Below are 24,673 nucleotides of genomic sequence, written 5' to 3' on the forward strand. Positions count from 1 at the left end.
TACTAGAACTAATAATGCTTAAAAATAAAATGAAATATACAGCTTTAAAGGAAATCATTTGTTTCAGTCATTTTTGTCAACACAAAATGCATCTGTTGGGCTGTCACCATGATACTGGATTAATTGTTTGATCTGTCTATTTGTTGATGAATTATGCCACATAATCTATATAAGAAAACCTACTGGAAATTTAGTGACACTAAACAGAACTGAGAAAATAAAGTGTGGCACTGAACTCTTCCACACCCTTCAAATCTGAACCACTCATCCCAAAACTGTATGGCCATTTCATTCCAACCATGAGACAAAATTACGTTGGAAAAAAGCATTATCCTCCTCAGTGCTGCACTGTAAATATAACTGATGTTAAATACTATAATAACGTGCACTGAAAGCTCTTGTGCTAATTATAGCATGGACTCTCCTACATTTGCCTCACAGTGGTTTGGTCCATTGCCAGTCATTCACCAGAGCCCTTGAGCAGAAAGGGAAGGGAATTAGATAGAAATAGTTCCTGTAGGTGCTCAGCAGGAAATTCAGGAAATGAACAGAGTTGTGATTTATTTGTAACTCTTAGTAGTAAATAAATCCACAGTGATATTCACATTTAATTACATCTATTTACGTGTTAACTATTTGAAAATAAGTAAGAACAACTAGCCTCACTTGACCTCATAATGTGTGTTACCATGGATTAAAGCATGGTGCTGGGTTTTTTTTGGTGGGGGTGGGGGGGAGGTGATCAATAGCTGTCACACAATGACAGGAAAGGATTGTGGGAACAACAACCCTCCTCACCCACCAAGATATTTTAGTCCCATCCACAGTTTGGCAGGCCAACGGGATTCTGGCCCCTCGTGCATGTCGTGCTCTGATTTATGCTGATGAACTTTGGTAGGAGTCACAGCGTCCCTTTGTGTAAATATAACTGCTATAAATGTTCATTTGTCCTTCTGTCAGTTGAACACCAAGAGGAGTAGAGAAGTTTTTAAGAAGGTAACTGGTTTTTAAGTCCTTATTATTGCTTAATTTATTTTAAGATATTTCCTGAAAGTGTGCTCATTTCTCCTGTGGGAAACAATGAAATCATCTTATTTATCTTATCTTATCCATTATTGATATATTGTGATGGATACTAATAATTTATTTCAAGACTGATTCATTTCTGCCTACCCGTTTTTTGTCCATTGTGCTTTAACTAATCCAGTGACTCAGATATACAGAAGGTGGCATAGAGGTGACTGTCAGTGATTGTGAACTGACTGGATAATAAATTCAGTACATTAACGTGATGATAAGTGTGTTAGAGAATATATTCTATACTGTGAATAATAATATAAACATGAAATATTTCAATTTAAAACAACTCTAATATCAGTGATTTGCAGGCGAAAGACATTCACTGGCTGACATGCAGAGATATGTGCTATTATAACTCATCACATCTACTACAGGTAGCATTAAAACACAATAGGAATGTCAACAGCGATGTTCCTAACCCCCCAAAATAATGCCTATGTATATAATTTATATTTTTGGTTTTTTTGGAGAGTTATATGTTTATGTACTATTTGTTTTTTCACGCTGCACTCAGTCATCACAAAAAATGCATTAAGAAAATCTCAGATAACTGAGAAAAATGAATGATATGTGTCCTTTCTCCCATTGTTGTCCTCTTATAGTCTCCACCCTTGTTTACTGAGCTGCGTGGGGATGATCTGCTCACTCAGAAATATGAGTGTGTATGTACAGACACAGAGGGGGAAAATATAGTTTGCATAAAGCATTTGACCTTGACTTTCATTGTTACTGCCAAAAATCAAAGTAGACCTTGAAAAAAAAAATCATGAAATCATATCTAGTAATATATCATATGACAGAGAAACTGTATAACACAGCTTTTATTTTTTCACCAAAACAGACTGATGTCAGCAGGCTGTACTAAAAAACATCATAAAACATCAAAGTTTTAGTATAGCCCTTGCTCTTAAGTGGGAGTTAAGCTCTCTGAGTGCTCTTGTTGATACAGTCCACCATGTATTCTCCCACTGTACATTATTAAACAAGGAAGTCCAGAGGTGTTCAGAAGGAAAGGTCCTAAGTTATCTAATTGGATTCTTATTATGTATTTTTTTTTCAACATTTCGTTTTCAACACATAGCTGAAAAATTGAACATCAGAGTTTCATAACATTATAAGAACACCTTTTTGGGATATCATCAATCTTCCGTAGAAAGTAATTACAGGCTCCTGGTCTAACGTAAAATCTGGCACTCGACAGTGACCAGAGAGGAAAGCGGGGAAATCGGGAATGTGACGTCCAGTCCGCAGTTTGCGGCTCTCTCAGCGGTTCTCGGGTTTCAGCTCGGCGCGTGCTCTACGCCTCCTGCTTTGTGTTGTCAGGCAGAGAAAGACGCGCCATTCAGGGTGGCGTGTGTCCTCGTGCACGGTCGCAGAGTCGGCGCGGAGGACTGAATCACATCTGGTTAATTTACTCTCTCCTCTTAAATAGTCGACTAATATTTATAATTTCGTTACCATGTCGGTGGGAGTGGAGTCTGGATTCTCAAGCGAGGAGGTCTTAAACAGCCGCTTCCCTCTCCATCGGGCTTGCAGGGATGGAGACGTCGGTGCCTTGTGCTCCCTCCTTCAGTGCACATCAAACCCGGCCGACCTCACGGTGGAGGACACTTTCTACGGCTGGACGCCCATACATTGGGCTGCTCACTTCGGAAAGGTATCGCTTCTGTCCGCCCGGGTTTTAGTTAATGGATATTTTTTTTTGGCGAAATGTTATCCAGAAGGAGCGTCGTCGCTCTTCGACATCATGAGGCTCGTCTCGGCCATTTCCTGATGTTTCCATTAACTGTTAGCTGATGAGACGAAGAAGCAGCTGTCCCTGAGTGCAGGCAGACAATAGACCGTTGAAGTTAAAGCGATACTTTTTAAAGCTAGTTTTCAATGAATTGTATTAGTATGCGCAAAATTGTAGGTACGTTTTTACCTAGTGTTGAACAAGAACCCTGTTAATATTAACTAATGGCTTTAGGCGATAGGTTTAACACGAAATTCTAGCATTACAAGAGCCACAAATGTTAGCTAACGAGCAGTTAGTTAAATTGGATGTAGCCTCGCGGACTGTAGCAGGTTTGCGGCTAAAAAGGGCGGTTATTCAAACTGCTTTCAAGCCAACTCCCGGCGCTAATGACTCATTTTTAATGAAGCGTTTGAGTATAAAAATACTCGTGGTAAGACTTGTTTAACAAACTGCACATTAGAAAAGAATAGGCCTCACGTTTGTACAGAGACTGGATTCATACCCCGAGGCAAAGCTTTGATAATTGTGCCTCGAAAACCCAGTCAGCCCACATAGGAGCGCTTCATTTTTGCCCTTTTTCGGCTGCTGTAACACACTTGTCTGTACCTGCCCTGTCTCAGAATGCAGGTAATGGGCCTGTCTGACTGTATGTGCATTGCACTTGTGTCTTCACAGCTCGATTGTGTGATGCGTCTGGTTCAGGTGGGCTGTGGTGTGAACGCGGTAACCTCCAGGTTTGCACAGACGCCCACTCACATTGCTGCTTTTGGGGGCCACCCTGAGTGTTTGTTATGGTTGCTTCAAGCTGGTGCAGATATTAACAAACAGGTACGATATCAGACCCACTCTCATCCTTTTTCACAGAGTTTCCTGAAGTGACATGTAGACTGCATTTGTTACAAAGTGGGACAAGAGGAAAACATAATAAAAAAAAAAAAGGGACAATGGTTTTTATGTGAAATGAAAAGGAAGCAGGGGAGGGGGCGAGTGAAAGGAGCGTGAGGGGTTGAGCTCAGATAATCCCATTGAATAGGATAATTCTAATTTGGGGTCACGGCCCTAGCAGTGTTGCTGCTCACTCCTCCATTTGTCCCACCAATGCCCTCACATTCCATTTTATTTATTTATTTCTTCACCATATTTCCCGAAGCAGCCACTGTCAGACTGTTGAGTGCCTCACTCATCCGTCTTTTCCTCTCCGTGGGATTTCATACACAGACAGGCTCATGCGCTGAGGCTATATTTTATGCTCCACTGCACTACTGAGAGGAATCAGATTAGTGGGGCACAGTGACATAACATATTGTCGTAATCAGGAACCACATTGCTTTGCAACTCCCATTGAATCTGCTTAGCGTCTGTGGAAATAAACACAAGGGAAAGTTCTCAGATTTGCGGACCTTTTCCTCTTGAGTGTGTAGCCTTTTAACTTTCCTGGGATTGGGCAGTAGGAAAGTGTGATATTTGAGTGCAGCCTACGTTGCATTGTGGTTGGAGAAAGCTGCCTCACTTCTCTTCCCCCCCCCCTCCTCTTTCCTCTGCTGCACTCTTACTAATGTGCAACTGTAAATGTGTGTGGGCGGCAGTAATGTCTGGGTGAAAAGTTCAGGCTCTGCCCTGCAGCGTTACACCCTTTTATAATATCCAGTATGTGCTTAGGATGCAGTAATATGTGATACATTTGATAAATACTTAATTGGTAATGTCTGTCTGATACATTCTATATATAACTGCGGTCTCTTGTCATCACTCAGGACTATGTGGGCGAGACGCCCATCCACAAGGCTGCTCGCGCGGGCAGCCTGGAGTGTATCAACACTCTCTTGATTCAGGGAGCGAAAGCTGAGTAAGTCCTGTGATCAGTCCTGTGTCATCATTTCTTTTCCTCTGTACTATCCAGCAACTTAGTTACACCTTTACAAGGGATCGCCACCAAACTCACATCAGTACAGTTGTTAAGTCTAAATGTTTTATTCAGTTTCTTCAAAGCTGCAAATATGTGATCTGCAAAATTAACAGTGCAGGTCTTAAACATAAATTTGTAGAAGGTGCAGAATGTAATTACTAAGATTAAAATTTTTGATATTATATTAGCTCCAGCCAAAAGGAATGCTGCTCTAGAAGCGGTTACTTTACTTTAAATCAGTTCAGGTTGTGTCTGTATATAACTTTAAACAAGATTTGAGCAAAGGACTGAATTAGTCATTTAGCTCAACAAAATAAAATCATCTTTGTTTTATTGTTCATGGGTTCATTAAAAATGTACATCAGACAACTGTGTAGACAATTACATCCTTGAAAATGTTTTTAGAAGTTCTAGAGATGCATTTTGTGAAACGGTAATAATATAGCAAAGTTAGCTTGCTTGACATGTTAAACATTAACAGAATTGGTGGCGCTTCCTTGAAAATGTGACACATTTTGTTAATCCTTAAAAATTGTTGTTTTTCATTGCAACAATTCGCATTAAGTTGCTCTCTGTGTGTAACATTATCAGATAAGACATATTCCACAAGTGCCTGCTTGTGTACTTGAATAAGCAGACGTTTATTACCTTTATAGTCTGCTACACTTTATGTGTGTTACAGTAAAAGTTGATTATTAACTCTGCACGGCGTCTTTCATCTAGATGGCTGACTTTTTCAATCCAGCACGATTATTACACAAACATGAGGGCAACTTAATGTAAAGGTTGATAAACTGTTTAATTAGTAGACCATGTTGCATGATCTCTGTTAAATCTAGAGTGTGGTTTTCTTTGTTAACATTTGTTTTAAAGATTTGTGTCTTAAATACACAGCTTAACTGGGTGACCAAATGCACATTGCTTTTTTATCTGAATACCTCTTTACTGTCATTGTGGAAAAGCTGTAAGGTGTTGCATTGAATGAAAATGCATTGATTAGGTGGCCGTGTTTGGAAATGCAAAATTTTTTTATTTTTTTAAAGTTTTTGCAAGATTGTTTTGGCTGCTTTCATGTCCACCTTTTTCAAGGATCATTAAAATTAACAATAATATCTGCATTGAGCAGATAACAGAGTTAGATATAATAGATCTTGCACGATAAATTTAGCTTATTATTTTAGGAGGTAGACATAATCTCCTCTTGTAGTAATGATCAGTCACACCTTTACAGTTGTTTTGCCAACATACCCATTTATAGAAAACATTGTTATCACTGATGTTCGATCTGACACATGAACAAAGAAGTGAGGCAAGACTCACTTTTCCTGTTTGTTAAATTTAGCTTCAAGACCAGCAGGACTTGAAATAACAACAGCTATATCGTTAGATCATAGCTGTTACTTTCCTAAAGGTCATGTGAATAAGCCTAATGAATTAGGCACCCAGTTTACATACTCACAGCTTACCTGTGTTATCCAGCTGTAAAACAAACAAAACAAAACAAAAAGCCTTGAGTTGCTTCTCACTAAAGTAGGTTACCGGGTTTGTAAGTAGCTTTTTAATGCACAAAGAAATTAAAAGTTGCTGCTTACTTTAGTCTTAGGAGTTTAGATGTTAGACTCAACATGTTTTATTTGTTTTTGTTTTTCAATTATGAAGTCTTGCAGCTTCATTTTCTGCAACATACTGCCTGCCTTTTCTTTGTGATCCCATTAGAGAACAGAAACCCCAAGCTACCAAGGAGTTTATATGTATGTTAATTTTTTTGTAGTCTAATAAATCTTTGTGCACCAAAAGCTCTCTGTAAAGAAGGTAAATCCCACCATGAAGCAGTAAAAGTGAGCTTTAGGTATAACCATGACAATACTGAACATAATCTGAGAGCAGTGCTGACTTTGGGCCTTGTTTCAGTAAAGGAATGCAAACAGTGCTCACACGCCTTTTCAAAAGGTCTTAGAGACACACACACCATGCATAATCTGTTCCGCATAGTTTCACAGAGTGCGTGTCCCAGAGTCATAAAAAACACTCGATGGAAATTAAAAACACTTCATTTTCTCCTTGTATAAACACCCTGGTTGCTACGGTTGCCTTGGCAAATTAAATCCACTGCTTTCATGCAGAGAAGCTCAGCAGTGGTTCACGCAGTGTGCATTTGGTTATCAGCTGATGAGTATTATATTTTTTGATGAAAATGATATGTGATTTTTTTGTTTTGTTTTGTTTTTCTCCCTGCAGATCACAGATATTTAGTTTAGTTTATTATCAAGTTTGTTTGTTTTTCATTTTATTTAACTTATGACTCAGAAATGTAGCGGGGGCGCAGCTGGAGGGAAGACTAAGGCACAGCAGGTGGGACTGGGGCTCATGACAAAATAACAAATTTCAGCATCAAAGGGCTTTCAAACATCTGCTAACAAAATATTCCAATGCTAACAAAGGTTGACAAAGAAAATAGTCTGCTGTCATGTGCAGTAAAGATTTGGTGGCAAGGCAGCAAATGAACCTTGACGTGATAATTATTCAGGCAATCAGTCGTTGGTAGCACTCATGGTGCATTATATCTGATGCATAAGAGAGAAAATATTTTGCTGGGAAAAGATTTTTGTTTATGCAGTTTATACTATAATAATACAACTCTGCAATACATAGTAGTCTACATCATATACTACTATATGAACTAAGTTGTGTTCTTATGCTTTTAGTTTTTATACCCTAATTTTTAGTTGTTTAATTCAAAATATGTGTAATATACAAAGTCTAAAATACTGTGTTGATAATCTTCTAATTTGAATCTGTTAGTCAGGACAAATAGCTCTAAATCCACTCATTTAGAGCTTTTGTAATTTTTTATTATAAATGCTGTTATTGAAGTCAAAGTTTCTGCATTTTCTTTTTGGAAGTTAGCTTGAACATTGAGTCTACTCTTTGAGATCTATTACTTGAACATCCATCTCCATGTCACATTTCTTTCATGTCAGATTAAAGCTCCGTGATAGGCATCTAAACACTTCCTTTGCCCTCCGGTCCACTCACTGCATTATGGGAGCGAAGCTTCAATAACAAGCACGTTTTTACTGTGGAGTGTTTTGTACAGGATCTAAGGCAGTAAAATGGATTTAGTGGATTATGAATGGTTTATTCTTAATGGAAGCTCACATCAACATTACCATGGTTGTAAAAGAAAAGCAATGCCTCCAAATATTTTCACAGAAGCCTTTGAGAGTACGTTTTTACAGCAAAGCGGCTAAATTATATTTCACGCAAACAGGATGTCCTTGTCACATTGATTATATGAACAGTGAATGAATGAATGAGTTTTATTCAGTCGCTTAAATCTACATTTTTCATTGAGGATTTTCCTCAGTGGGCTGTTCATCTTCTTGGCTTTGTTTTATGCTTGCTTTGTATTACATCCTCTTGAACACACTTGTCATCTGAGATTTCCTTTTCAACGGGGAGAAGTAATTCATAAATGATAAAACTGTAAGCTTTGACTATATGTCAGAGCATTTTGCAGCTTTGACTGTTTCTGCTTATCTTCACATTTTCCATGTGGAAGAAAGAAGAAACACAAGAAGAGTGTGATGTACTCATTTGATTCATTAGAAGGAAGTGCTCTTGAAAGGCTTGAATTATGTATGAAATACTTTCATTCCTTTGGCCGTCACCTACAGATGCTTTTATGCACCTTTCTTTTTTTTTTTTCTTTTTTTAAATGAGTGGGAACAACATTAAGTCCACCTAAACCTGAGGTTTGTGTTATTTTACTCAGTGGTGTCATGGTTGGATACAACTTGGGTCCTTCTTGAAGCATGCCTTGACGCTCAGCAGGCATTTTGGCAACACCTCTGTGCAAGCGTTTCTGCTTTAGTCTAAAAGATTGGGTTGACAGTCATAACTTTTACATAATTCCTTACTGGAACATAAAAACGATTAAATAAAACTCTTCAAAACTTTCCCCAGTGTCACAGTTCATCATGGTTTTATTTGTAGCTCTGTCCCGAGTGCTGACAGGATCAACATCTTTGGCTGTTTGCGCCAAGTCACTTGAACGAACGCCATCTTAAATCCTATTCTAAATACACTACCAAGAAAAATGATAAGGACATCTATAAAGTACTCGTAGAACCACTCATAAAGTAGATATATGGTAACTAAATAAATCGGACCCAGCTTTATAAATATGAGCTTTACTTTTTGAAATCCAGTATTTAATTAGAATCATAAAACCAATGCTCTGATTTTGCTCTAGAACGCTAAAATAAACTTAGCACTAAAACTATATAGACTTTTTGGGGGGTAGATTTCTAAGAAATTCTTTTTTGTCATGAGCCTCAAACTGTAAAGGTGGTCCAGTAGCAAACTAGCAGCAGGTAGGCCAGTGCTTAGAGGCTGCCGGTGATGAGCGTAGTGCAGGCATGCTTAGAGCAGCTGAGTGAGATGGGTTAGATTTGCATAACATCATGTACTGAACTGTCTAATGCTAACATCATCCTGTTGCAATGGTTATTCACTGTCATTTCACTGTACCAAATATTTTACGTTATACACAGAAATGTTTTCTTTTGTATGTCACAGTATTAACCCTATACAATATCATAGTCTGTTTTGACTTCTAATCTTTGTCACCTTTTCCTTTATGAAAGTGACAATAAGTTTACAAAAAAAGTTTTCTATACTGTTAACAGAAACAGAACCGTACATCTTAATGTTTTGCAGCCATTGAATTGGAAATGACTTGGTTTTTTCAAGTAATCCTAGAAAGGGGGAGAATAGACACTGCTGAGTCTGCCCCGTTCCCTGGGATAGCCGCACTGTTGTGGCATTGAGTGTTCTCACTATCGCTTCCTATCTACACACTGGCAAACTGTTGAGGTATTTCTTGCGGTGATTGGTTTTAATGCTAGGTTTTTTAATAAATCAAAACTAAAGTTTTAGACCTGCATGCTTTGCTTATTATCCATGATTGTTCCTGTATTTAGCCTCTTTTTTTTTTAATTTTATGATTTGTCTTTATTTTGTGAACTAACCATAGGAGTCCTTTAAATGGACAGGGTTAATCACGTGAGTCCCATGTCAACATGTAGCATGATAATAGGCTGCCTCTGGAAGGTTAGACAATAGTTAGAGAAGATGCATATTGTGTGCTTAGGACCGAAAAGCAAAGCATACCAGGCATTTACAAAGAATTAACGCTTCCTTTTTTAAGTTGTTTTTTTGTTTTTGTTTTTTTGTTGTTGTTTTGTTTTGTTTTTTTCTTTTAAGCTATACACAGCTATCCATTTTGTTGGATTAGTGATTACCATAGATGTCAGGTCTCACTAAAGGAATAATGGTTTAAATAATTAAGGAAATAGAAAAGGGGCATATTGTTTCAGTTATGTGGAGGGCGATGTTCAAGCTGAGATTTGGTTTGGAAACAAGTCAATGCTGGAAATGAAGCCAGAGGGTCAAATAAAGAAATGAGAGAATTAATTTGCAGCAGACTTTATCTGAAAACTTGAAATTTGCACTTATAGTCAGGCATTTAAAATGCCTGGCACTCATGAGTGTCTAATGTTTAGCTTCCTCCTTAAGAGATCCACAACATATACAGACACATAAAAAAATCACTGCACCTATAACCTCCTCCCCATCTTTGACCAACCCCACAGAAGAGCTGCAGTAATCTGCGAGTGTCTCTGCAATCACTCATTTGACATTGGATATAAGATTTCAAAACGAGGAGCAACTTTAATATCTTAAGTGCTTGAAAAGGGAGAGGAAATCTCATTTGGGGATTGTTGAGGTGCAATTTCACCCTTGTCCAAAAAAAGGCTTAACCACTGAGTTCCTCTAGACAAGAATTAGGGCAAGTACTTGTTGTGCCATTATCATACAATAAGTGGACATTAATGATTAAGATTAGAAGATGTTAGATTTTTATCACAGTAACAGTATGTTATTCTGTGTCTATCTGGTCCACTGTTTACTTAGGGAACTGTTTGTGTTCAAAGAGAGACAAATTTTAACATTAAATTCTTATTTAGTATTATACATGAGAATTTCTATTCCTTAGAGTGAGACTGATCCATCTACCATTTAACATGTAAATGATATTCAGTTAAAATGTAACCTCTTGGATTAATCCTTTGGAAGCGTTAATTTTGAAGGGGACGGGTAATGTGCAACAAGTTTATTGTGTGATTTTTACTTGTTTGATTTTTTTATTTTATTTTTTTTAAATCTTCAATTCTTTATAAAATGTTTTTTCACATGCACTAGTTCTTGAAATGTTTATTTCTGCACAACTGTTTAGATAAAAATGCAGAGAACGAGCAGTTTCTACACCTCACGAATGACCAAACAGCAGCTGTGTGCTTTAAATCCTGCCTCTTTGTGTGGAAGTTAATATCACCTGGTTTTTAATTTAACACTATAAACGCAAAGTTCAATGAAACAAAATGTATTCCTAAAATTTCGGTAAATCATTTTAGTCATGCATGAAACGACGTGACGATTGCTTTCAATGTTTTTCCTGTCGTGTTTTTAAAAACAAACAAACAAACAAACAAACAAAAAAAACAGTCCAGAGTCAGATGTGGGCCAGCGCTCCCAGTTCTTTGACAAAGACTGAGCTGTTTGGTTAGAGAACTCATTTCACAGCATGATGACATTTAGGCCCCGAACAACGGCAGTATTGTTTTTGTAACTGGCTGAAACAGACAAAAGAAATTTCCATCATTAAGCTGCAAGAAATGTTTTGGTTGGTCGATTATTTTCTGTATCCTTCAGCAGAATGATCATATTTTATATTAATAGCGCCTTTTTTAAAATATAGTTTTTATTTTATTCCTGTGTAGTTTTTTCTCCTTGCTGTCCACATTTTACCTGCAGGTGAAATTGTTTCCACACTTTAATGCTGTTTGAAAACTGTAAATTTGTGAGGGGGAGGGGACACAGTGCTGTTTGCTCATTCATTACTGCTCCCAGAAAGTTACTTTATCACTGCTGCAACTGGCTATGGTTAACACAGAGTGCACAGACTACTTAGAGTTATTTTATTATGTTGTTTTTTTTTATTCTCTTGCTCATTTTTCTTGAAACAACATGAGGACAAGTTCACTTTAGCTTCACATTCTCAACAAAAGAAGAGTGGTGTTGCTTGGGTGCTGCAGTTCGACCTTGATTTGTTCTCGCCCTAATCGTTCACTCTCTGGAGTTTGTTCTGAAGATTGCATCATAGTCTTCACCATCTTCTGATTCTCTGACTCATCTCTGGGGATTTCGTCACTTTGCCAGTCTGTCATTTTCTTTGCTGGCTTTTCCACGTGGACATTGACACAGAGAAGACAACATCACTGCGCTTTTGATGCGGCTTTGCAGAAATCCTTGAATTCTATCGGCGTTGGAGACGTGAGATGACAACCGCTTCTCATTCTTCGCAGAATGCTCCTTGATGTAGCCCGTTTGACGCGGTCCATGGATGTGATCTCCTGTGGATGCAGCGGATCATTTCATACATGTTCAAGTGCATGTGCTCAGCTGTCTTAACCATGTCCGTTTGCAGCAGACGTGTTTCCTTAATTATGTGGAAACAAGTGAAATCTTTAAGATGCAGATGATCCCAAAGGGATCAGTCGTCATCTGTCATGAAGATGACGAAGAGGATGTGAGAGAGGGTAGAGCAGCACAGGCTATTTCTATACATCTGTGTTCGTGTGTGTGTGTGCGAATATTTGCTTAATGAGTGTGCGTGCGTGCGTGCGTTTATGTATGTATGTGCGTGTGGGGGTGTGTGTGCCTGCGTGTGCGTGCTTGGGTTTGTCTCATTTTGTTTGTGTTTTATTTGTGTAAATGGAGCATACAGTGAGTGTTTCTAACACTCCCTTTTCTGTTGTGCAGTATGAGGAATGCCAGTGGGCTGACTGCTGCTGACCTGGCCCACGCGCAGGGATTCCGGGAGTGCGCTGAAATACTCTCCAATGCCCAGAACTTCCAACAAAACATGGCTCAGTCTCATAACGGGGTTTTTCTGAATGGCATGAGCCAGAATGGGTGCCACACTTACCCCACCATCCAGGGACGCAGCTTCTTGAATGGTATGCCCAACAGAAAAAGGTCTTTCGAAGGCATGGAAGCAAACCCTGGAAAGAAGGCTAGAACTAACGGTAAGTTACTAAGCTGATCAGGTCTGTTCAGATACTTTTTTTTTTTTTCCTCTTCTGTTACCTTTTAAAGGAAATTGAAACTTTCAAGACATTATTACCCCTCAGCCATAAAAGGTTGATGGCATAGTGTCATGCACACCAAAGTTTGTGAATGCAATAACTCGAGAACGAGACAGTATAGGATTTTGAAATTGATGCCATCGAGTTCAAATCTCAGTGACCTTGACCTCAAGGTCAAAGGTCAAGACAATCTGAAAACCAAGTGAAGTAGGATTTTGAAATTGATACCATCAGTGTATCTAGGAGATTAAGGGGGTAGATCTCTGCAGGTATTTACTTTTTTAAAAAATATTTTCTGAAGTCTTTCCTCCAAAGGGTCTTGTTAGACTTAATTCACATTTTATGTGAGTCACAGCAATAGTGTGACACAATGACTCTTTATTGATTATAATTCATTTTCCTGATATTAATTGATAATGTTGAAACACCAAAGGATGTTGGGTACTCAAACTTCTTTTTACACTCAGCTGTTTAATTTATTTCTAGCATGCATGAATGACAACAAAAAATAATTCAGTTTTGGTGAATTGGAGATCAGCAAATTGTCATCTACAAACTATATTCTTCCTTTCATCACATGACCAAGTGTCTGCATGTATTTTTAGGACAAAATCTGGGTTAATTGTATCTTCTAAGCAAATCTTTCTTTAAATGGATGGAAGAAACATGTCCTGGCTCTCAGCTCACTGATTTTTCCACTCGTCTTGGCTCTCAGGTTTTTGTGTGGAACCCAAATTGCTTAACGGGAATGGGCCACTAGATGGAGCTGGAGATGCGCAGATGGAGAGCATGAACATGGAGCTGGCAGCGACTGTAACCTCAGGTGGGCCAGGAAGCTTTGCATTTGGGATGAATGGGGTTGCACCATCACAAGGGCCGGGGCCCATGGATCAGGGGGGACCAGCCAGGTCGAGCCCCACAGCTAAAGAGCTGGAGGTCATCACTGTGGCGTCGATGCAGACCCCCTGTCGCTGCACCAACTCTTATGCCTACTTGTAAAGGGCTTGTGTGTGAAATGGCACACGCTAATGTTCCCATTTGTATGTTTGTTGTACGTTTCCTTTTTGAGTAATGCACAGATATCGAAATACATTTGTTTTGATTTGGTGGAGAGCTTCCTTTGAAAGATATTTAGCTGTGTGCGTGCGTGTGTGTGTTGTATTTTCTACTTTTCCATGTACCTGATTATACTCTTAAGGAGAAAGGCATTAATATGTGTTTGTTATACAGATATGTAGTCAGTGCATACGTCGGATTATACTGACCGTTCTCGTGTAATGCTTACTTTTTATTAGGTTTTAAATAAAAGGATGATTTTGTTTTGCACAATTATACCACGTTGTTTGCATTAAAAGTGCAAATGTTTATATTGGCTTCATAAAAAATATTTAGTCATGTCTTATTATAACGCTTATAAACTTGTGCATTATTGTATAATAAGGAAAACTTCATTTGTCACCTGATGTTGTGAACACCAACCTTCTGCTGCCAACACCAAAAAAAATAGTAATGTTCGAGTTTGTTTTTCTCCCAGTTTAATAAATCAGTAAATATTGTTGATTTAAAATAATATTTAATAGGTGACATTTATGTGAAATTGGTACCTAAGCACTTTTTAAAACATACATAAAGAAAGTCTCTGGAAATTTCGCATTTTATATTGAAGAATGACTTTATGCCAAAGCATATCTGAACATGAATGTAGCTTTTAAAATTTACATAATTCACTGTGCAGCTTTCTTGGAGTTTCTAGATGCCCTTTAGTAACATTTACTGGTCCATAAGAGTAGAATTTGTTAACCCCTCTTTTTCACCTTTGTCAATGATTGGTCTGAAATATGATGGTGTGTGTGTGTGTGTGTGTGTGTGTGTGTGTGTGTGTGTGTGTGTGTGTGTGTGTGTGTGTGTGTGTGTGTGTGTGTGGGCGAACTTTTAAGGTAACTAGCAGCTAGGCTTGCATTTGCATGTGTTACAGAAGAATACCCAGTGTGTTTTTTAAATTAATATCAGGCCATATTGCAATCTGTTGTTATGTACAAACAGTCCTGCTGAAAAAAAGTTTGCATGGTTTTTTACACTTTGCAAAAAGCCTTATTTGTTAAGCTGCGTTAAGTAATCCAAACGGTAACTTAATGTATGCTGTGTTCAAATTTTATAGACGCTGGGGGGATTCTTTCTGTATTTTGTAGTACTATTTCATGTTGAACATGGTTTTTGTTTTTGTTTTACGTGGCAGAAGGTTTGAGTGTGTAGTCTTTGAATCTGGGGCATCAAATGTTTTGAGTACTGAGCAGATTTAGCTTTGTACTTGACTGCTTGACATCATTAAATGTGTATAAAGTTTATAAATGTGGCCTTTGTTTTCTTGGTGTATCCTCGTGCTCTTTTTTTTTTTTTTTCTTTCTCCTGTCTCACAACATCTGTGTTTATTTATTTATTTTTAAAAATGCTTACATTTTTCAGATGATTGCAAATACAGTGCCTTTGACATTTTTTACAATTCTGCTTGTGATGTTGGGTCATGGAGCTTAAAAGACTTGTGATTTTTCTTGTGAAATGACACAGAACTAGGTCATGGTAGTACAACGCAAATTGTATGTCAGAATTACTACAGATCAGGACGTGACCTATTTTAAAACAAGGTCTCAGGTCAAAACTTTTGAGATTGCATAAACCTGTGGAGTCTATTTCGCAATTTATTGATCTCTTTTTTTTTTTTTTTTTTTTTTTTTTTTTAAATCCAAAGAGTTGGATACCACTTGATGTGTGTTGAAAGCTGGCCATGTAATAGACATTATTTTTACATGGCTGCTTACAGAATTGTAGTAAAAAGAATTTTAAATAGTTGTGCAAAACAAAATCGCCCCCTGCCTCGTTTGTTCTCTATTAGAGTCAGGAACACGATCAAAACAATTTGTTTGCCCTTTTGACTATTTGTTTCATTTACAGTGGCAGGTGAAAGACACTGTGAGGACTTTTTCTCAAACGGCTCAACAGCAGAAATCCTCCTTGACCACCACATCCACAGCGGCTCACCTGAGATCATTAGCACTGGAGGCAGTCAGGTGGAGCACCTGAAGTCTGTGAAAGCGGAGCAGTTCTATGACCACACCCTCTTCAGCACCATGCTTCTTTACCATGGATCCTAAAATACAAAAGTGATCTTCCTGACACCTCTTCCTTTTTGCCTGAAACTCATCTAAGCCTAAACAAGCATTCATTCGCCTTAAAGCCACAGAGTGGTCATGATCATTGAATTTCTTTGTTATTAACAGCAGAGCCACTGTTCTGGATGGGTCTGAAACTGCATTAATAAAGCAGCGTAAAAAGTGGATTTTTGTGTTGTTAAAGACAAAAAAAGTTAATGTTTAGTTCTTGTTGTGATTTATGCTACAAATAGCAGTCTTCTTTGAATACACTAAAGTAAGCATTTGAGATGAACCACTGCCAGTGCTGAAATTTTTTTTGTCTCAATATGTTAAAAAATGGAAACACATAAGATGTAATTCATTAAAAAAAGGTTTTCCAAAGTTTGATTTTTCTCCGTACATCTTGTTCTGCTTCCTGCCATAGATGGCTTATGAAATAATGTGTGTAGAGAATCATGGTATCCTACTTTCTTTTTCTATCCATTAGATATATACATTAAAGTTATTGGTGTGCTCGCTTAATACAGAAAACTGCTTTAAAAGTTGCACTCTCACGTGCTGGCACAGCTGTCATAGGGCCGACCTTCATCATAGCTGCTCAGCACAAACTTCCCGTCATCGAGGCTACGTCACCGTGGCCACGCCCCGCGCCACCCTTAACTCGAATGGGGTGGGGAGTTGATTCCAATCAAATCAAATATTGTATTAGATAAATCTATCGTGTTGAAAGGAACTACCGCGTTTTTATAGAAACTACTTATGCTAACAACACAAAATGTCTACTGACATTTTCATGCTAGAAATTTCAGGTTTGCTTAGTAATCAATCGCAGATGTCCCCCCCCCCCTTCCTTCTTGATGTGGTATCGTCCTGTGTAAATCTACGTATGCAAACCAGAGCGTCATATTAGCTTTATAGGACGACGGAAGAGTCGGGCTCCCATCTGTAAGGTTTCTGTAACGTTCTCAAATTACATTAACTATAATATAGGCAAATAAGCTCCTGTCAACTATTTTGCCTTGTCTGTACGTATTCTTCAAGTTAAGCTATGTCAACCCCGGCCAGAAGAAGACTTATGAGAGATTTTAAACGGTGAGTTGGTGTACAGGAATTATGCCGACATCGTTAGCCGTTTTGTCAGCTTGTGCTAGCCCGACATAGCTAATCGCTGTTTTTTTTAGGATATAGTCAATTTTAGGAGTTTCCTGTGTAAAAACAACCACAAAGCAACCGCTATAGATTATCGTATGCTTCTGCGAATGTGAATCATTTATGTGAAGTATTTTTTTTCAAAGCGCTTCGTCTTTCCGTGACGCTAACGGATCTAGCTAATGCTAGCAGGTTGGTTGACTAAGGCTTCTGTCAACGTACAGCTCGTAGCTGACTCTTTAAACCTTTTAGCTTTGAATATGCGTGAGGAATGGCCGGACGGACATTTTTCATGGTTTAAACATTTTTTTCAACGCATTCAACCCCAGTACTCCACGAATGTATTCCTTCCGTTTATCTTATATTTCCGCTTCATAGTTGCGTTGTTGACCAGCACAAACGGTTCGACATCCCCACGGTCTTAAACTTACAAAAGTTTTAGTTAATGGGGCAAATAATGACGCCAAGAAGCGAAACAGAATAAAGTTAGATTGTTATGTAAATTTCAGAGTAGAAATCAATATGTCAAAGGTGAGAAACAACAGTAAAACAAAGCGAATGCCAGGCCGTGTATTGGCCTTCAGGTCCCTTTATAACCGTAATGTAACACTGCCCACGGAAAATGTTTTGGGGTTTTTTTACTTTGTAAGCGATCCTAACTGTTTATCGTAGTGAGTTACTGGACCTCTTCGGGGTCCTTAAACGTGTTTTGATCTCACTGTAAAGCGAGCCTCTGGTCTTTTGATTATGTCATATTTGAAATATCAGGATTCAGGAATGTGAGCAGGTATTTCCAGGTGTTTGGGAGGAATATGGTTTGGTGTAGCCCAAACCTATTACTGATATGGCTTTTTAATTTTTTTCTTTTATTCATGTTTAGTTTCATCTTCAGTGAATTTTGCGGTTTTCTGGGTATTTTGTATTTTCATTGTGTTTTGTATTTTTATGTTTATGTGGAGGGGCCAAGATTTAAGTTCCGAATAAACACAACACTTTGTGAAGGCAGGTGACTCAGTTATGTGGAGATAAGTGCCAATAAATGGGTAGTGATTGAGCATCTCACAGCAGAACAATTATATAATGTTTCTGTGGCTTCATTGCAAGTTAGGTAGTTATGGTAATTTTAAATTTTAACAGCTAACTTTGAGCAGGCACAATATAAGCATCTTTGTCGCTCATGATGTAACTAATTCTGTATTTAGTAAATAACAGTTCCTACCGTTTATCATTAATGGCACTGACACATTGTGTTAGGAAAAGGAAACCATGGCAACAGCTGTGTTTCCAAGTATGGTATGTTTGTTTGACCTTATAAATGTGGGTGTGGTTAGACAATGAAAGGAGACATTTGATTGTGAAATACACCTTTCTGTGGACTCAGTGGAGAAATACAGTCTCTGGTCATTACCTTTGAGGCCTTGAAACTTTGCTTCAGTGTATTTATTTACTTAACCTTTTGGGTATGCAGTCTACAAGAGGATCCTCCAGCTGGTGTCAGTGGTGCCCCTTCTGAAAACAACATCATGGTGTGGAATGCAGTCATTTTTGGGTAAGAAATTAATTTGGTTCTGAAGTGTAGATCTTATTTTTGTGTCTGAACAAATGACAAAATATCGCTTTTCTCTAAATTCGCAGCCCTGAAGGAACTCCCTTTGAGGATGGTAAGTACCCCACTGTATATGGAGATAGATAAAGTTAAATGTAGTAACTTAATCAAAAATCTCACTGAATAGAATTAATTGAAAGAGACTCCTCAAGTCACATCTCCACAGTGTCCTCAGTTGGTCCAAAATCTCATATGTGTTCCTTTGTTTCAGGTACATTTAAACTCATCGTAGAATTCACAGAAGAATATCCTAACAAACCCCCTACAGTGCGATTTGTGTCAAAGATGTTTCATCCAAATGGTAAGAACATGATCACCTGCTGCCTCGTTATAGTGTTATTTGTGGCCTGTTAATAATTGTTTTTTCTCTACAGTCTACGCGGATGGCAGTATATGTTTAGACATCCTACAGAATCGTTGGAGCCCCACTTATGATGTGTCTTCTATTCTAACATCTATCCAGGTAAGAAGTGTCAATATTTAACAATAAAAGATTTCATTATTATGGCATATTATTGTTAATTTGATTATGGAAACATTAAGTGCATTTCCAAATCATTGTGGCAATATTATAATATATAATAGAAATAATATGTATATATTTCTCTGAGAAACGAAAAGCTGCTACTGCAAATTCAGGCTCATCCACTGAGACTAAGTTTAATGTCAGTGTGTAGGACTGCAGCTGACCACCCACTGATTGAATAATCTCCACTCATATCATGTGAACTAAACAAATGTCCCAAAGTGTAAGCTTAAACATATCGGTAACATCTGAGAATTTCTGAATATTATTTTCTTATATAGCAACTCATTTATAATGTAGTGTTGATTCATTAAGTGCTGTTAATACATGAAAATAATCAAGATACAAATAATAGATTTAAATTTATGATTAAATTCAAAAGATTAGAGATTTTAGTTTGTAAAAGTACAGTGGCAAACTGGAAAATTCTCAGTATTGTGCAATAACATTGAGTAGATGAATAAGTTGATTCAGGTTTGTTGTTTTCCATTTAAATATTCTTGCCTTCTGTATTAATCTTCTCTCCCCCTGCAGTCCCTGCTTGATGAGCCAAACCCCAACAGTCCGGCCAACAGCCAGGCAGCTCAGCTGTACCAGGAGAACAAACGGGAATATGAGAAACGCGTCTCTGCCATCGTAGAACAAAGCTGGAGAGACAGTTGACCTGATACTTGTGATTGCTTCTCTCCGTCCATTGTTAAGCTGTGTGTGCTGCAAGTTTTAGTGGAATACCTCTTAATTTTTTGACCCTCCCCTCTTTTAATTTTAAGCTTTTATGCACTTTACCCTCAACTTTCCATCATAAAACATCTTGTTCCTGCCCAACAAAGAGGGCCTTTTTTTTTTCTATTCTCGCCCCCTTTTTAAGTTCATCAGGGGAAATGTGCTGAATCTTGCCTTGATGTAATATCATTATGGACTTGAGGGCCATTACTTAAAATCCTGGTGTGTTCCAACTTGCTCTAATAACTCCATGATTAATTGTTTTGTGTCTCAAGAGGGTACATCGTTAAGTCATGGGTCCTTTTCTGTTGTGAGCCTGATTTGTTGTCAGTTTATTTTCATAAGGCAGTTGGATACTGAGCAGCCTGATTATCACAGACTACAACTAAATCACCTTTACACCATGTCCTTTGCTGTGTTGTGAACTGTTACATGCATGACGGAGTGTATTCACTTTCCCGTTCACTTGTGTATATAAGAAACCTGCAACTGAAATTATGTACAGATTTTGCACTGGTTGTTCCCCATGTCACCTTTTCCAGTACTTGTAAATAAAAAAAATAAAAAAGGCAAAGTCATCCCTGTATGGACATGCATTTTCTTTCAAGTTGTTAGTGCACAAGTTATTTTACTTTCCAAGGTTTGAGCATAAATGCTCGTAGCAACAACGGCCACTTGCGTAGGGTACGTCGTAGGCTCTACGGAGATTCGTAGTCAGTCTAAATCAGGCCTTGTCTGGGAAAGTGGATCACAGTAAAGCTAAAGTTCTCATAAGATCTGTTTCTAGAGATGGTGATGCCAGAAAATCCACTATATATGGTCTTATTTTGAGATCTTTGTTGAAACAGCAAAATAAAATTATATATTCAATATAAGTTAAAATGCACTCTCAACTGACAGTTCTTTATGCAATACTGGAGAATCATTAGCTTTTACCTAAAACTCATTAAATACATTTTAAACATCTCATTTTATCATAAAAGTAGCATCCATGTTGCTCTTGTACAATGTTCTAGTGAAATGCAGTAAGCCGCAATTCAGTTGTAATTACAGATCAATGATTACAGAAAACGATGCATCTGAAATCATCACACAGTGAACTTTGAGTGTTGACTATAAAGTAGTGTTGAACACAGAATTCATGTTTCTACTTTGTTTTTTATTTGAGTTTATATAGTTAAGCTTGTGATGTTGCATGCAAGATGAACACAAAAGAGGGATGATGTGCAGGACAGCTTGTTACAAACATGCACATGGTTGTGTACTGTACTACAGCTACTGTTTGTAAACAACCAGGAGATGGCATTCTCGTTTCTCAGGTACACAGCTGTTACAAAAATAACTATTTACAACACCCCTCTCTTCGTGGATTTTTTTTTTTTTTAAGCAAACACCGTTAACTGGAAATGAAGGCTAATATAGATAAAATTAAAATTTTCACACAGGAATGTTCATGGGGCCAGGTGAGCTACCTGTTGTAGGCTCTCTCCTTCTTAGCCCTTTCTAAGGCCTTGTCCATGGTCTTCTCGTTTTCGCCTCTACACTTCGGGCAGTACCACTTGCCTTTAGGCTTATGATGGAGCCCGACGCAGGAGAAATGAAACCACTCAATGGGACATTCGTCATTATCGCAGCCAATCATCTCGCCGTAAGACACCTGTTCGCACAGGCAATATGTTGGCTCATCCGGATCGATGGGCAGGTCTGGAGGAGACACTTCTCTCTCTGATTTTCCTTTTGACCTTTTCTTTTTCTTGGAAGATGTTTTGGCCTTCTTTTCCCGAGACACCCCCACTCCCACTTCCTCAGCATGATCCAGACCCCCGTAGCTTTCCCGATTTTCTCCATTTTTCTGACGTCGTGAGCGTTTCCCTCCCGCCTTTTCTCCACCGCCTGAAGATGATGTGACCTCATCACGCTTCTTGTCGTGGTGACTGGGTTTGCCCACAGTAACTGTAGCTGATGTTGAGGACATCAAAGACGATGCAGTGGTTGTCATGGAGGTGGCCGGAGGAATGTGACTTTCTGGGATTTCTTGAGAGGAAAGGAGTAGTTCTGAATGCCAGTCTATTTGTCGCGTTCGGTTCTCAACCAGCTCCACCTGGAAAAAAGAAAGAACATAAATGTTTTGTTTTTTATTTTTTCCAAGTTCACCTAATTTATTTGACAATGTAGACTAAACCATCACACTTAAATAATCCTGAATACAAATCTATGTGAGAAACCCCAAACTACATCAGTATCTGCCATGTCTGTGCCCCGACAGAGCCAATCAACAGCTGAACCTGAAAACACATGAGCCATGTTGCTTGAACTTGCACGAATAAAAGCTTTTTAAAGGACTCATTAATCATCGTGAAGCCTAAATCCTTTTTGGTTTATGTTTTTGTGAAGAGACAATCTGTAGCTCCCTTGGATGCACTGTACGTTTTAAAAAGCCAACTCTGATTAAGATTTGTTGAACATAAATTTTGCCTTCTTTGCTGAATTAACTAGAAAGAAGTTCATGCTTTCAGCAGTTTAGGCTTAGCTGACGTCTAGGGGCTTACAAATGTTACTATAAACAGGTTTACACAGGGTAAACCTGTGTTTGTAGAGGGAGGGATGCATGCCAGATGGACTAAAAGGATTTTAGCAGCTCTGTATCTGGTTCCACTCCTGGTCGCCCAGTCCTTCCCTGCATGTCATTCCCTCTGTACCCCATTTCCTGTTTATCGCTACTGTGCTATCCATATAAAGGCAAGAGCCTGAAAATAGTTTAAAAATATATATATATAAATGTGAATGTTCATAGAGAAATTATTATCAAAGCTATCCACTTTAATTATGTATCACAAAAGGAACACAACCCAACTGAACTTTGACATACCAAACATGCCAAACAGGAAGGTCAAACATAGTGTTGTGTTTCTGGTAACTGCCTAGCTTGTATCTACAATAGAGTTATTTAATGTTTACTGCTGGAGTCTTGTAAATGTTTAGATTTTTTTTTCTTTCTTTCTACAACAGATTTCCAAAAAATGTAAACATAAAGCTCATTCAGTCCTGATACAAAAGATCCATAAAACCCATTAATCAGGGTAAGCGTTCTTGCACATATGTCACAGAAGAAGAGTAACGTAGATTCATCAATACACACATTAAGACCCAAAAGCTACTTTTTTGTCCAGTTTTTCTTCCACGTACCATTTGACCAGCAATCTGGATCTTTTCATCTCCAAGCTCCTGACTGCGAATCAGCGCCCTCTGAATAGACAACTGAAGCTTGCGCCTCTGAAGGGAGTCAGATTCACGGCGATACCGGTCATAAGCATCATCAAGCTCCTTCAGAACATCTGACAAAAAAAAAAAGAAGATAAGAACAGAACAGAAATACACCCCATGTTCAATAGTATACTTGTTGTTAGTTTTTTTTTTTAACCCTCATTAAAACAGACGGAGCAGCAGCATGACTACAGGTTGAAAAGTAAGAAAAATGAATCATTGCAATCTTTTGTATTACTTTGGATTTCTTTCAGACAGTTGACAATATGTCAGGCAAAGTTAACACTCAAGCATTACTACTGCATTACAGTTTTAATCAAAATCTTCTGGAAGCAAGTGTCACTAACGTTTACTGTAACGAAATAAACACTGTATTTCGATCATGTATTATGTGGTTAAAAATGAGATTAAACTGATTGCCAAAAGCTGATTAACATCTGGTGCAAATATTATAGTAATGTAATTATACATAGCAAGTAAATGTTATTTATTAATGTCATATGCACTAGTAGTGCATATGGCACCATTTCTCTTTTGCTTAATCTCTTATAGTCTCATGTTTTATTTTTTTATTTAATGTAATTTCTTAAATTACTTTATTTCATCACTGTTATAAATAAAACTTTGCACCACCTCACATAATAAGTCCTTGAGTATGGGACTGTAGTAAATACAATACTTTTATCCATCCATTCTCTTCTGCTTGTCCAATTCAGAATCACAGAGGTGCTGGAACTAGCTGTCATACGCTGAGAGGTGAGGGACACCTCGGATAGGTCACCAGGGCTAACACAAGGAGCTCACAACACATCAAGCTCACATACTGTGAATTTACAATCACCAGTACACCTAACCCCGTGTATGTTTTACCACCGAGGTAGGAAGCCAGAGTACTGGGAGGGAGGCCATTGGGAAGAACATGCCAACTCCACACAGAAAGGTCTCAGACTGGATTCAAACCAAGGACCTTCTTCTGAGCCAGTAGTGTTAACCCACTGTGCCACAGGATATTTTTATTTGTATTATTTATGCAACTGTTGTAAACAGTGATTTCCCTTGTAGGATAAATCAAGTATCTATCATACAGTATTTAATTGCCGGTTGCAAGGTATATAATACAGCAACTGCTACTGTAGTGCATACAATGGCGATTACACACTTGTATATACTACTGTGTGGCTGTAGGTTAACCATCCTATCCATTTGTTCACCTGTAAAATGCGCACTTTAAATCACAAATCTTTCTAGACTTTATTAAATTTAATGTGATATATATATATATACACACACACACACACACACACACACACACACACACA

The 24,673-nt window shown here is 38.1% G+C and overlaps 3 protein-coding genes across 4 annotated transcripts; 2 read left to right on the forward strand and 1 right to left on the reverse strand.

Annotated features, from left to right (window-relative positions):
• Window positions 1-2,184: 2,184 nt before the first annotated feature.
• Window positions 2,185-16,434, forward strand: ankrd10b (ankyrin repeat domain 10b). Its single transcript, XM_005747170.2, has 6 exons — window positions 2,185-2,737; window positions 3,494-3,646; window positions 4,573-4,664; window positions 12,612-12,877; window positions 13,653-13,760; window positions 15,887-16,434. The coding sequence occupies exons 1-6, from the start codon at window positions 2,540-2,542 to the stop codon at window positions 16,084-16,086; spliced, it is 1,017 nt and encodes a 338-aa protein (XP_005747227.1). The 5' UTR covers window positions 2,185-2,539; the 3' UTR covers window positions 16,087-16,434.
• A 518-nt stretch (window positions 16,435-16,952) lies between these two features.
• Window positions 16,953-20,668, forward strand: ube2al (ubiquitin conjugating enzyme E2 A, like). Of its 2 annotated transcripts, none has more exons than XM_005747171.1 (7): window positions 16,953-17,031; window positions 17,128-17,178; window positions 18,704-18,784; window positions 18,871-18,896; window positions 19,053-19,142; window positions 19,216-19,304; window positions 19,902-20,668. In XM_005747171.1, exons 2-7 carry the CDS (start codon window positions 17,135-17,137, stop codon window positions 20,028-20,030), a joined length of 459 nt encoding a protein of 152 aa, XP_005747228.1. In that variant the 5' UTR covers window positions 16,953-17,031; window positions 17,128-17,134; the 3' UTR covers window positions 20,031-20,668. The 2 variants fall into 2 exon arrangements, with proteins under 2 accessions (XP_005747228.1, XP_005747229.1); XM_005747172.2 differs by having other exon boundaries at window positions 16,976-17,036.
• Window positions 20,669-21,228: 560 nt separating this feature from the next.
• On the reverse strand, window positions 21,229-23,540 carry ing1 (inhibitor of growth family, member 1). The gene is made up of 3 exons (XM_005747206.1): window positions 23,528-23,540; window positions 23,277-23,425; window positions 21,229-22,191 (listed from the first exon to the last, which is right to left on the reverse strand). The coding sequence occupies exons 1-3, from the start codon at window positions 23,538-23,540 to the stop codon at window positions 21,559-21,561; spliced, it is 795 nt and encodes a 264-aa protein (XP_005747263.1). The 3' UTR covers window positions 21,229-21,558.
• Between the last annotated feature and the right edge of the window lie 1,133 nt (window positions 23,541-24,673).

The sequence above is a fragment of the Pundamilia nyererei genome, unplaced genomic scaffold (assembly GCF_000239375.1).
Source record: "Pundamilia nyererei isolate P.nyererei 1_Seehausen unplaced genomic scaffold, PunNye1.0 scaffold00190, whole genome shotgun sequence".
Taxonomy (NCBI): domain Eukaryota; kingdom Metazoa; phylum Chordata; class Actinopteri; order Cichliformes; family Cichlidae; genus Pundamilia; species Pundamilia nyererei.

Bases quoted from the DNA above. Each gene is read 5' to 3' on its own strand.
- ube2al (XM_005747171.1), top strand. From the start codon at position 17,135: ATGTCAACCCCGGCCAGAAGAAGACTTATGAGAGATTTTAAACG. The intron at 18,785-18,870 runs GTAAGAAATTAA...CTAAATTCGCAG, and splicing joins TGGAATGCAGTCATTTTTGG to CCCTGAAGGAACTCCCTTTG. The intron at 18,897-19,052 runs GTAAGTACCCCA...CCTTTGTTTCAG, and splicing joins AGGAACTCCCTTTGAGGATG to GTACATTTAAACTCATCGTA.
- ankrd10b (XM_005747170.2), top strand. From the start codon at position 2,540: ATGTCGGTGGGAGTGGAGTCTGGATTCTCAAGCGAGGAGGTCTTAAAC. The intron at 2,738-3,493 runs GTATCGCTTCTG...GTGTCTTCACAG, and splicing joins GGGCTGCTCACTTCGGAAAG to CTCGATTGTGTGATGCGTCT. The intron at 12,878-13,652 runs GTAAGTTACTAA...CTTGGCTCTCAG, and splicing joins AAAGAAGGCTAGAACTAACG to GTTTTTGTGTGGAACCCAAA.
- ing1 (XM_005747206.1), bottom strand. The intron at 22,192-23,276 runs GTACGTGGAAGA...TCTTTTTTCCAG, and splicing joins TCCAGATTGCTGGTCAAATG to GTGGAGCTGGTTGAGAACCG.